The sequence below is a fragment of the Halichoeres trimaculatus genome, unplaced genomic scaffold, assembly GCF_033239565.1.
Source record: "Halichoeres trimaculatus isolate MK-OKI-2021-1 unplaced genomic scaffold, fHalTri1.1 fHalTri1_scaffold_15, whole genome shotgun sequence".
Lineage (NCBI taxonomy): Eukaryota > Metazoa > Chordata > Actinopteri > Labriformes > Labridae > Halichoeres > Halichoeres trimaculatus.
This window is the reverse complement of record NW_027437193.1, coordinates 13,713,218-13,725,977: the sequence shown is the minus strand read 5'-3', so window position 1 is coordinate 13,725,977 and position 12,760 is coordinate 13,713,218. Positions and strand designations below refer to the sequence as shown.

The following is a 12,760-nucleotide window of genomic DNA, read 5'->3' as shown; positions in this document are numbered from 1 at the left end:
CTTAAATTAATATCATTTAGATCCCTCAATTAGCCCTCTCTCTTTTTTATCTAACTTAATGACAGCAACTAGATCATTTTTTTGTACCTTTTCTACTCTAACTCAGACTGTAATGGTTGTGGCAAATTTGATAACGCTAACTTCATAACACTAACAGGATTATAAGTTAGTCGAATTCTACAGGGGAGCTGTGGCTGAGTGGTAGGGTGGGCCATCTCCTGTTTACAAGGTTAGTGGTTTGAGTCCAGCTCCGACCATCACATGCTGAAATTTCACTGAACCCCTGATTGCTCCTGATGATTTGGTCATCAGTGTGTAAATACTATGAGTGTGTTTTGAGTGTGTGAGCGCACTGGGATGTGTAAAAGCCCCTGTGAGTGGTCGGGGAGACTAGAAAAGCTCTGTATAAGCACAAGTCCATCTACAATTCTAATGTGCATTTGCTGCCTTCAAACTCTTTCAACTGATGTGGTCTTTGTGGTTCATTTAGTCCACAGTGAAGTCAATAAAAACAAAATGAATGTTGACTCATTTGAGAGTATGAATGAAATTTGTTATTAAAGATGACAACTCTTCAAACAGGTTGTCACATCCTCTCATCTTTGTTTGTCTGCGTTCATCTGTGTGGCTGCCCACATCATTATTGTTAGTGTACTTTGTGTCTCTACCCTTAAAAAACAATCTCTCTGATGAAAAATGAGAAGTCTGTAAAAAGAGATGTATTGGAATCCAGCACCATCTCTTCAATCTGAATCTGAATGGAGCATCTGCAGATAAAGTGTCCCTTTTAATTTGATTATACCTTTCACAGCCTCCTGCTTGTTTGTTCAGAGAACAGGAAATGTATGAAACTTAACTGGACCTCACAGTCTGTCCTGATGTATGCCAGAGTCAGGTTAGACCTGCAGTCTGTGCTCACTGCAGCATCTGAACCCTGGTCACATCCTGACAGTTATCAAGCATTTTCCTCTCAGCCTCGGCACTGAAATAACATCTTGTTCTCTCCCTGGGAAACAAACTTCAGTCACATTTCAAAATAAGCGGTTGTGACTTGGTCTCGCCTCTATAGGAGGATCAGGTCTGGATGGCTTAATTTGCCGTTGTGTTGCCAGGTACGAGTTATATCGATGCCATGGTGTGGATTAGGAGCCAGTGATACCTGTGATGTGAGCAGAATGTTTTAATTTAAAGCCTGACTGCTCTCTCTCTGTAGTTTCCCTTTGCTTTATTATCACACACACAGAATGGATTCTTTTAAATGGATTTTTTAAAGAAGAGCCTCAGGTCCTCGTGGAAAATGACTCTATCTCATTTTCTAATTTGCATGCATTGAATAAATGAAGTATCTCCAACAATATTCCTTCAATTCCGTGGTTAACATGTGAGCATGGATATTGTGATTCAGTTTTTATTTGTTTGTCGATGGATCATCAGTGTTTGTGAGTCTCCACAGGGTCAAACAGCTAGTTTAGATTCTGCCAGTAATTAGTGTCTCTTTGTGCGCAGGAGACATTTTAACGAGTTATTGATGCTCTCGTTAAATTTAACAGATAAAGAAGATTAACCGAAACTTCCCAGTTAACCAGCAGGTAAGATGTTTCTCCTTATTTACTCTCTGCTTCCATCAACTTGTTTTGTTTATGTCGTGGCTATCTTAAAAGCCAGAAGGTAAAAGTAACCAGGTCACTCAGTCAGAGAAAGGGCACGTCTGAGTTTTGCCAGCTATTGCAGCTTGAGCAGCATTTTTGCATCATTAGAGCCCTCTGAGACACGATCAGACAACAACTTAAGTTTCTTCAGTCATTAAAATGGCAGAGTCATCTTTCGGTCTCGACGTGGAGCGTTAATGCGACTGCAGGGTTCCCTCTTTTGTTTCATATTTATCTGACTTTCTGCGTGTCCCGAATCTTTCACTTGCTTGTTTTGCTGTCAGTCAGGAAAACAGAAAAACAAGCAAATATTTTAGTTGGGCACCAATCACTCTGACTTTAATGAGAACTGATGTTGAGATTCAGTGGATGTCGAAAGTCTCAGAACACTTGAAGTAGATGCTTTGCCTTCTCTCTCCTCATCCCCAGTTGGCTTAACCTCTTTTTTTCCTGAATACTGAACACTAGACTTTTTAATACATCTGACTTCACTAAGAGGTCAGAAAAATGATTGTATATAATGTGAAACAATTAGATTAACTCTACTGTTTTAGCCACAAGAAGTAATGCTGTTTTTATGGGCCCACTGTGGGCAATCTTACAAATCAATAAACAACAAAGCTTAATGATGATATTGGATTCCTGCATCGACGTGATGAACTACCTTGATGGGTAAACTAAGGCAGACTCACAGGCTCAATCTTAAATTCCCCTCATACCTTTGTTTCAGATCTCTAAAACACATTCACGACTAAACATGCAACTGCTTCAGTACAAATAGAAGGAAACAAAAACCTCAATAATATTTATAACAGTTTCAAAAGCTGTGGTTTTCATCAGATTTGATTGACAGCTACTTTAATGCAAGCTAACGTCCCAGAAACTGCCATCAAATGTTAATGCTGGTTTTGCTTTCGCCTCGAGTTTACCTTTCCCTTAATGAGGATTGCTGGAAAAACAAATCTCACAAGATCACAAAATCAGAAGAAAATCTGATGCAGATTAATCGAGGCTGAAGAATCGTCCTCGGTTTAGCAACATCTAAACTGATACCATTCATTATTAATAATGCAAAGAGGTTAAAGATCTGCCATATATGCATATTTAATAGACTTCTAATGAATACATTTGCATTCCTATTAAATTAATTACAGCCATTTATTCTCTCTTTTGACTTATCTCAGTTGAATATTTGATCATGTAGACTCTGTAACAGAGGACATTTTTAATGCTTATTTTGAGACTGCTCTAAATAAATTAGCTGATTCCTGAGACTAAGAGGAGTCTCTGCATGCCTAAAAACTGATCTAACATGGTTTTCATCCAACTGCAGCACGTATTAAAACTCAGAACAAGACCTTGGATCAATAGTACCAACACTTTAAGAAAAAGGCTGATCAATGTTCTTCAAAGCTGGTTTATATTTGGTAGTAGATGATATTTCAAGATGTAGCATTTGCTTAGAGCGAGGGTCTGACAGAGAAAAGTGGTTTTGCAGGCTTTAATATTTGATTTAAGAGAAAAATTACCACTTCCATCCATGATCTATACTGCTTATCCTGTTAAGGGTGGGCTGGAGCTGATCCCAGCTGTTATTGGTGAGATGCTGAGCACTTATAGGTCACCAATCAGTCACTGAGCAGTATTTTATTTCATGACTCAAAACAATATTTTTGTTTTCTTGAGAATGGTACAGCCAGACTGTTAAAGGCCACATCCATCACTGTTTCTGTTTTCACTCTTTGATAGATTATCTACCTGGGCTGGGTCGATGAGAAGGAGCAGGACTCCGTTCAGGACCGAATGTATTCACCAAAGTTCCTCGCTTTGAGGGGTTCCTCTCTCTTCAAGTTTTCAGCACCTCCCGTAAGTTTTGATTTGGTGTTTTTAATAACATCTCTGAACCATTGAACTTCTGAGCTTGAGCGGATGTCGTTCAACTCAGCGGGAGATTTTTCATCTGACGTTAATGTTTTATTGAAGGATAAAGTGCTTTCCTAATAGAAAAAAAAAGAGGACGCAGCTCGCTCATAACCATTTGTGCTGCATTGATCTTCGTCTTGATTGATGATCATCATTAAATCTGTTTACATTCTGCCAGCCACTTAAGTGATTATGACAAGAGGGATAAGCTGTCGATGGTACTGGGGATGAGAAAAGATTGATAGATAACTGAAATTGCCTGCTGAACTTGAATATGCTGATATAAATGGAATATGCTAATTAGAGTGGGTGGTGCAATATAGCAGCCTGCATGTACAGACGATGTGACAAGCCTCTTCATTACTAAGGACTACAGTTACCTGTGGGACAATTATTTCCCTCATGAGGAAAGACGACAGGATTTCTCTCAACAACCAGTTGAACCATCAATCCCTTACCTTTCAGAGCACACTGCATTCTTCAGTTGATCAGATTCTTTGCAAAGAAGGGTTATTGTCTCACAATTTATGGATTAAGACACAACAATTAATGACTATTTGAATGATGTATCCCAACTTCAGCCAAGGACTATACAGACACATGTCTTCTTCGCTGGTCTAACACCAGCCATGAAGTTGTTAGCCTTGAGGTGTAAGCCCCCTCACACGCTGTCATCCTGCCAATGGGCTCTCACATTTTTAGACATTGTATACCTTGAACAATCTACTGCTTGGCTGCATGGTGCATGGGAAGATAATGTTAATATATGGTTGCACATTGCTGAGAAGATTAAGACATTGGTCTGATATACCTAAGGCTTTGTCACAGAATCACTTGGTTTTTTCTCTGTTTTTAATTTTTATACCTGTCTGCTAGTTTTTGTTGGACCTGGATGGGTGGGAAGGGGTGGGTTTTTTTGTTTTGTTTTCCCTGGTTAACTGTCACTATTCAAGTGGTTGTAATCTCTGACTCAGATTTGCAATAAATAAAGAAAACATTCAATCACAAAAAACAATTAATGAGTATTTCACCATCACTTACCCAGATAGCCCAACCCCTATTAAGTATTTATATCTCTATATGTATATATTTCTATCTGCCTGTATATATATATATATATATATATATATATATATATATATATATATATATATATATATATATATATATATATATATATATATATATATATATATATATATATATATATATATATATATATATATATATATATATATATAGTATTTCCCAGTCTTTGCCTCTTGCTTGGTTGAACCAAAGTTAGGTTCACTTAGCATTTCCATTAACAGGCTTTAAAACTCTGCTTTAGACACAAATGATTGACATCAAAGCAACAATGTCCTTGTATTATACAACTTATGATAATAACCGGGTAAACAGCAGATTATTATTCTGCCTAAAAGTATGACAAGAGTCAACTAAACAAGGAAATATGAATCATTTTCACTTTAAGAGGAAGTTGTCCTTTCCATTGCCATTTCTTAAATCAAAAATGAACCTTATTCCACATTTTCAGGTGACAACCTGGGACTGGACCAGAGCAGAGAAAAGCTTTACTGTGTATGAGATAATGTGCAAGATGTTAAAGGTAAGACAGGCTTCTCTTCTCGTTGATTTAATATTTAGAAGCAACCCTCACACTGGGTGCATTGAGAGAATATTAAGTAGATAACAAAGAGAATAGATTTAACTATATAACTCACTGAATTATTTGAATTTGTTCTACCTCAGTCTCAGAGAGACATTCAAGGTTCGGATTGTACTGTGCAGTTTCTGCAAGTTCGAGGTCACCGTGAATTGAATTGTGGGAATCTTTCTACAAATTGTTATCTTGAATCTCATTACATCAAACCTTTTTCATAGATTCACATATTGAGTGAGATAAGTTGACCTAGGCTGCTTTAGCTATTACACAGAGCCACTTGGATGCATCAGGCTATGAGAAAATATATCAGGTCTGTGGAGTTCATCTCATGTAAATTAAACAAACACAGAGGAGGAAGAATTCATTGCTCCAAAGCCACAGTAATCAGTCATGACTGGATTTCAAACTAGGTAAAGCTCCCTTTAGCTTCAAGAAACTGCACTGCTGTTGCTTCCTCTTGTCTCCACGTCAGTCTGCCCATCTGTACTTGATCAACAGGGAAGTCATGTTGTCTTATCTTAGGATAACGACCTTCTGGACAAGAGGAAGCACTGCTTCAGCGTCCAGACGGAGACAGGGGAGGACTTGTTCTTCAGTGTGGAACTGGAGTGCGAGCTGCTGACCTGGGAAAAGGCGTTTCAGATGGCTACTTTTCTAGAGGTGGAGCGGATACAGGTCTGCACCTGAACAACGTGCTGAGAATTGTGATGATTTTAATCTAGCGCACCGTTCCAGCTCAGTTGTTTTAATACAAAGATTGATAATACTCACATGACATTTCCAGCTGAGAAAAAGTGGCTTTCGCGTCCTTGGGGGGTAACATCTTGTTCTCATACTCTGCAGTGTAAAACGTATGCCTGTATCATGGAGAGCCACCTCATGGGACTTACAGTCGACTTCAGCATGGGCTTTGTGTGCTTTGATGCTGCTTCAAAGGTGAGTGTGCGACTTCATCATCAATAGGAATATGGAAAAACGATCCTCTCAGTAGGAGATTTCAGATGACTGTATTGTACACAGTGAGATGAAATCAATCACAATGCCTCAGCCTCACTTTTTCTATTTTTTTTTCTGCTGCTAACTTATTCTGCGCTGTATGCGTTTTGGGAGTATGAGCACATTTGTTTTGATGGCTGCCTCCCCCCAGCACAAACCTCTCACTCCTGCCCACTGTGCAGTTTGGCCTTTCACCAAGCCTGAGAGACACGCAGACGACCCCACTGGTGCACATTTTGTGAATGAGCAGGACACAAGCACTGCCATATTGTTCTCCAAGATCCTGGCACTAATTCCTGCAATTTAAAGCAGCAGTGTCCCCAAAAGACGATCAAAATGTTGCCAGCGTATTGTTTTCAGAACAAGATAGGAAAAACATGATCCATATGTACACACAGCACACTGGGCGGGATAACTCTGTAATTAAAATCTGCTATTGGCAAATTTCAAAAACGGTGTTAGAATGAGATTCCATCTGAAACATCACTAATATAACTCTGTTTAACCAGATGAGCTGCAATCTTCTGGCTCTGATTGAGACATCCAACAGTCTCTGTTACTGCATCAGGGATAACGTGACACTTAACCTGGCCACAATTTCTGTGGAGAAGTTTTTATCTGGCACATAACCTCAGTTACAACTGCAATACCACACAAATAAATCACTGTATCTACAGAAGCATAAAATTCAGATTCCTACTTGATGGCCACCAGGCTTTAGTTGAACTGGATCAAATTTAGACCCAAAGCCCCTGTTGTACCACAGAAATGTCAAGGTACCAACAAGAACTCACCACATGTTTAAACATAGAGCTTTTCTTGTGGAGGAAAAGGAATGAAAGAAATCATGGCGCCTGCTGCCTCTGCTGCTCTGATGAAGAACAAAGCCCCCCTCAGGTGCATGCTGGTCCCATAACTGCCTACCTGTAAAAGTGCCCACAAGCTGCCAAATCCTTACAAAACAAGACTAAAATAATGAAATCTAAAAATACTTGCATGAGGGAAATATCATCAAACATCTCAAACAAACCAAGTGCAGAGCTGCTGTTTGTGTTTAATAATTGCTAAAGCACTAATGCCGAGGGCCTTGGTTTTATGTTGTATCAGGATTAAGTGAGGCTTAATTATTTTGCTGAGTGTACATGTACAGTATTTTGAAATGTGTCAGGGTGTATAACAGAAATCTTAATCTTATTTTTCTGTCCACGGCCGTCAAATTATGCAACAATAAACAAAAGAGTAAAGGTGGATGGTCACAAAGCAGCTCATGTTTAACCTTACATTCAGTGGCGGCCCGTGATAAAAATTACCGAGGAAGCCAGCTTGGACAACGAATTTAATTCAGTGTTCAGAGCAGACTTTTCCATCGGCTCTACCCTTCATTAAAGGATAAGTTCGGTTTACACAGCTTTTACATTGTTTATAGAATGAAGCAGAACAAAATACTCACCCAGAAGGCTTTCCTGATCCAAGCAGTGCCTCGGGAGATATTTAGATCCAAAATCGTGCAGCGGACGTCCGTAACATGGGATCCATCGGGGCATAGACAGCGCCGCTCCTAAAACTGCATTAATCGTCCAAAAACTCTTGTTTTTCACCAATATTCTTTCATGGTCCGCTCCGAGATAGTCATCTGCGTCAGTCTGTGTCACTCCAGACAGCGCTGTTTGGCTGTACTGACCTCTGAACTCACGAAGACTTTGTTTATGTTTGCCCCTCAAAGGAGTCAGCGCTTCAGAAAGTACTGCGCATGTGCAGTCGGCTCTCCAGAGAGTACTGCGCATGCGCAGTCGGCTCTCCAGAGAGTACTGCGCATGCGCAGTCGGCTCTCCAGAGAGTACTGCGCATGCGCAGTCGGCTCTTGACTCCTTTCTTTCTTTCTTGTGTCTGGAAGCCAGATTCGATCTGGCCTCCCTCACATTTTTTCTAATGAAGCATCAACCAGTAAGCAATGAGCCTTGCTTCAACCTGATTGGCTAATACGGGCTGTTTTTTTTCTAAGGGAGGCAAAGTGAAGCGGGCCTCCAAGCTGACTGACAGGGCAGAGGGCATGAGACACGTAGTGTAATACACAATATGAGCTTGACAGGAGGGCGCTGTTTTGCTTCGCACGCTCAGCCAAAGCAGAAGTGCGCCAATGTAGTGTTTTGACAAGGAAATAACAATATAAAATATATTGTGGTTAAGCGTGTTTATAGGCTATTTTTTTTCTTTCTTGCAATATTTTTTGGGGAAGCCAGGCTTCCCTTGGCCTCCGTGAAAAACCGCCACTGCTTACATTTCTGTTATCATCAGGGATGCTCTGAAGCTTAACTCAGCTTAACTCACAGTTTAATATGAGCTCAACTGAACACAATCAGAGTGTGCAGGTGAATCAAGTCAAACTGTGTGTGACTGACGTTGGCAGGGCTAGCGTCACCAAGCTTAAAGGTTAAAGGTTAATCACCAACCAAGTTAACACTATGCTTGTGCATCAAATCAATGCTGTAACGTACACTGTAGGCCTTTGTAGACCATTTCCATGGCAGAACATAGTTTGACGTGCGCCTCCCCTCAAATAAAGACCACAAGCTCTGCCATTGGTCCACTGGGCAGCATTGTTTGTCCTTTGTTTACAACATTTCTGGAATCATGTACCTCAGCCAAACACCAGCTCCATCTACTTTCACCTTTTTGATGTCTGCTCTCTATTCCTTCCTTTGAATTACTGCTGTATGATCAATTGCAAAATGTATTGCCTCAGAGTCGAAAAATCAAGCTGATCTGGGAGAAGGCAATATGACGATCAAGTTATCTGTATCAGAGTTACGTGGACACATAAATGCACAAGTACATAGTGCTTATGACTCTGCTACTGCAGGGTAGAGTCTGCACAGACGCATGATTCAGTTAGTCATGTATTGCTCTGGTTGAGTGTTCATCTTACATACAGTGTCCTCACCATTTTCTGATAAATGACGCTAGAATATGCCTGTCATCTGTGCTTGTTTATATCAGGGTAGTAGATCATTAAAACATCAGTGCCATAATCATAAACCAGAGCTTTACTTAAGTAACAACATGTGATGTCATTCCAGGCCCATGGTTATAAAATGATTAATAATCCCTTAGAATTATGCTAATTTTTCAGGAGGGAACTGACTTAACACAAATTTTATTTTCCAGTCAGCTCACTCAATGTTTTTTTTTTATATATTGAGTGCTTGTGATTTGCAGGATAAGTTTGCGATATCAGCTCTGCCATAGTGAGTAAAAGAGTCTAATTGGGAAGTAGAAAAGGCGAAACCCTTCCTGTCACACTCATGAATATCTGCTTTGACTTACGGTATACAAGATTTCTTTCCTGCCACAATACAATGAGATGTCATCTGTTTGGTATGTTAAACATGATTTCTTATGCCATATTTAATGAGATGGGTGTCAGAGTAATTATTACAGGGACAGTATTGCAGCATGTATCAAACAGATCCATATTCATGTGAGGAGCGGGGCCAGCTGTCTACCTGAGAAGTCCGTCTGGAAGCTTCCTGTCATTTGGCTCACAGTGCTGCTTTTGTTTATTCACTTCTACACTAATTGGATCACTGACGCTCTGCTATTTCAGGTGAAATTGCCGTGGCTTGTTCAATTTCCCAATGGCAGAAATAACAGGTTTATATCTCAGAAAGACTGGTATCTCAAGGATCTGCTGACGTGCCCCATTTCTCACAGGATCCATGTGGCCTCGGACATGAAACATTCATAAGACAGTGACACGAGGAGGAATCCGTTTATTAGATTGGAGTAAATGAAGATTTATAGTCGTGTTGTTGTGGTGTGGAGTTAGAATGTGGACTCATGAAATGTGTTATTTCTATTTCTCAGGCTGTGCTGTGGAGATACAAGTTCTCTCAACTGAAAGGATCATCAGATGATGGAAAAAGCAAGATTAAGTTTCTGTTCCAAAATCAAGACTCCAAATCTATTGAAGCAAAGGTAATGCACTCTGAGAGGTATTTAATGCTTGACGTCAAGAGAAAAGTAACTCAACAAGAATTTTAAAGCAGCAAGGTCAAAGAAAATGTATCACTCACGTATGGCTTCAGTATCGATTTTTTTCCCCCTCTCTTTCAGGAGCTGGAGTTTTCAAACCTCTTTGCCGTGCTTCATTGTATTCACGCTTTCTTTGCTGCCAAAGTTGCGTGCCTGGACCCCATGTTTGTGGAGAGCCAGGGCACTGCGACTACCACTGGGTTTCCTTCTCTTTCCACTATCTCGTGTAATTCACAGACACCTAAACTCAAATACGCCACTTGACAGGCGCTGCTCTCCCCACAGCCCCTCTGAAAGGACGCTGCACTTAGCTGAGACTGTGGCCTGAATGAATGGATAGGAGGACTGAAAAAACTGTTCAAAATATGACACTATGGAGGAAAGCAGAATACAGTGGTGGGGAAAAGACTTCTTTCAGAGTGATATACTTGATAACTCAAAAGACATTTCAAACTCCTGGACTAACTGTGGACCTAAACAGGGAACTCTGCTGTGTGAAACTTCTCAAATAGACTCTGGACACAAAATGTGTGACTCAGAAAATGTTTTTAAGTGAATTTGTTCATCTCTTGCTCCACAGACATCCCTATAATCAACACATCACAAAGAAAATTGCATTTCTTTACCCTTTTTATGTAACTTTAGTCAAGATTGAGCTGAAACAAAGATTTTATCCTTTTGTGTCCATATTAGAGTAATACCTTCTTTCTCCCGCAAAGGCTCATCTGGACCCTGATTAAGATGATTTCAATCCATTTTATTGTGTTTTCCTAAAGTGAAAACTTCATTACATTTTTAATTTTATCAGCATTATGGTTAAAATTACACTAAAGCCCAACTAAAGCAACATCACAACTCAGATATGATCACTTATCTGGATTTAAAGGAAAAGTTCGCCATTGTCACTTGTGGATGGATACATATATGGAGCAACATGATATATTTTCTCTATCTATGATGTATATCCATGTGTCAGAAGAACTATCTGTCGTATAAACGGGACACGAAGGCTGTATGGAAGCTCCATTTTACTGTATGAATGCTTGATGAGTGTCACTTCAGTGATCGGGTTGACCACCCACCCTGCACTAATCAGACAAAACCACTCTGAACATGATTAGAAACACCTTCATCATGTTTATAGCATTTTTCCTCCCAAACTTGATTATGTAAATAAACACTGACATTCAAATGAACTCAAAGAACGATGAATTACGGCGATTACTTGAGGGATTACTTGTAGGGATTATGGCATTTGTTAATTTGATGTGCACCAGAGATGACTAGGTAGATAGCTCATAACCTTGTGCTCTTTTCAACATTTACTCTTACGGACCAATCTAGAAGAATCAAATCAGATATGGTGTATTTTTTGGAATATTTTATCTGTTTCAGCTTGTAAATATGAAATTTTCATTGATAATGAAAAAGAGACTGTGAGAGAGAGAAAAAGAAATATGTAGCCTCATGTCCTCCAAATGTTTGACATACCCCTTTAAACTTCACTCTGTGTTAAACTGTTTACACATGCAGCAGAGTGACAACTAAACTATTATTTTCAAATAGAGTTCAGGTCAATTAGTGTAATTAATCATGCTCTTACCTCTCATTTACACAGTAGAATCCAAACAGAAGAGGCCCATGGGTAAGTAAACTCTAGAGGATGGTAAATTAATGGGGTCAGTAGAGTGCTTGGTACTGTGCGGGGCTTGTTAAGCTGACATGTGAGTCTGAGGGAGACTAATGGTGGAGCGGTCTATGCAAAGAAAGTCTGAATGATGCTTTTGTGCTTTTAAAATGATCCCAGTTGCATACCCTTATAACACAGGATCTAAAGAGTGAGGTTCATTTTATTTTTAGCAGATGTTTTATTAACAAATATGCTGTGTAATAAATTAATAAATGAGAACTTTTATAACATGCTTCACTTGTGAACTCTTTTATTTTTCCACAGGAGGTTAGGAGAATATTCCAGATAAATCTGTAATGAAAAGTTTGCAATGGTTTCTGCATTACAAGTGACTCTGTGACATTCTGGTCTGCACTAATTTTGTTAGTAACACGTTAAGCACGGCTTCATGTTAGCACAACCACTTGGAGGTTAAGGGGCTGTGAGGACTTTCAAAGTGATCTTGAAAAAGTCTCCCCTCTAGATCTATGCCTGATTGTAATCCACACTTTAAAATGACATAGTCAGCCCCAATTTAGGTTATTTCACAATGCTACCTAGTAGCTTGCCGATCTGATTTACAGCACATCTAAGTCTCTATGGCAACGCCACGCCAGCTGACATAATTTAGTATTGAAAGGATGTATCAGTGTTTTTAGCTGAAAATGATTTCTGTGATTAATTTTGTCGTAATGGTGGACACTGGAGTCCAACTGTCAGACAGAAAAAGGACAGAAGAGCAGAAGAAAGAGAAACAGGAGAGTGATACAGCCTCTGCTCGAGGCTAAAACATGAGCTAAACTGTTTGACATAATGTTCATTCCA

General features: G+C 39.6%; 1 protein-coding gene across 1 annotated transcript in view; it reads left to right on the top strand.

The window, feature by feature from the left end:
- The window catches only part of sntg1 (syntrophin, gamma 1), a 41,383-nt gene extending 29,201 nt beyond the window's left edge, over positions 1 to 12,182 (top strand). Inside the window, exons 13-19 of the mRNA XM_074688488.1 lie at positions 1,551 to 1,589; positions 3,399 to 3,515; positions 5,110 to 5,181; positions 5,761 to 5,913; positions 6,082 to 6,174; positions 10,099 to 10,209; positions 10,348 to 12,182. Coding sequence (XP_074544589.1) covers positions 1,551 to 1,589; positions 3,399 to 3,515; positions 5,110 to 5,181; positions 5,761 to 5,913; positions 6,082 to 6,174; positions 10,099 to 10,209; positions 10,348 to 10,530 — 768 coding nt within the window. The 3' untranslated portion in view covers positions 10,531 to 12,182. The remainder of the gene's footprint in view (positions 1 to 1,550; positions 1,590 to 3,398; positions 3,516 to 5,109; positions 5,182 to 5,760; positions 5,914 to 6,081; positions 6,175 to 10,098; positions 10,210 to 10,347) is intronic.
- Positions 12,183 to 12,760: the final 578 nt, after the last annotated feature.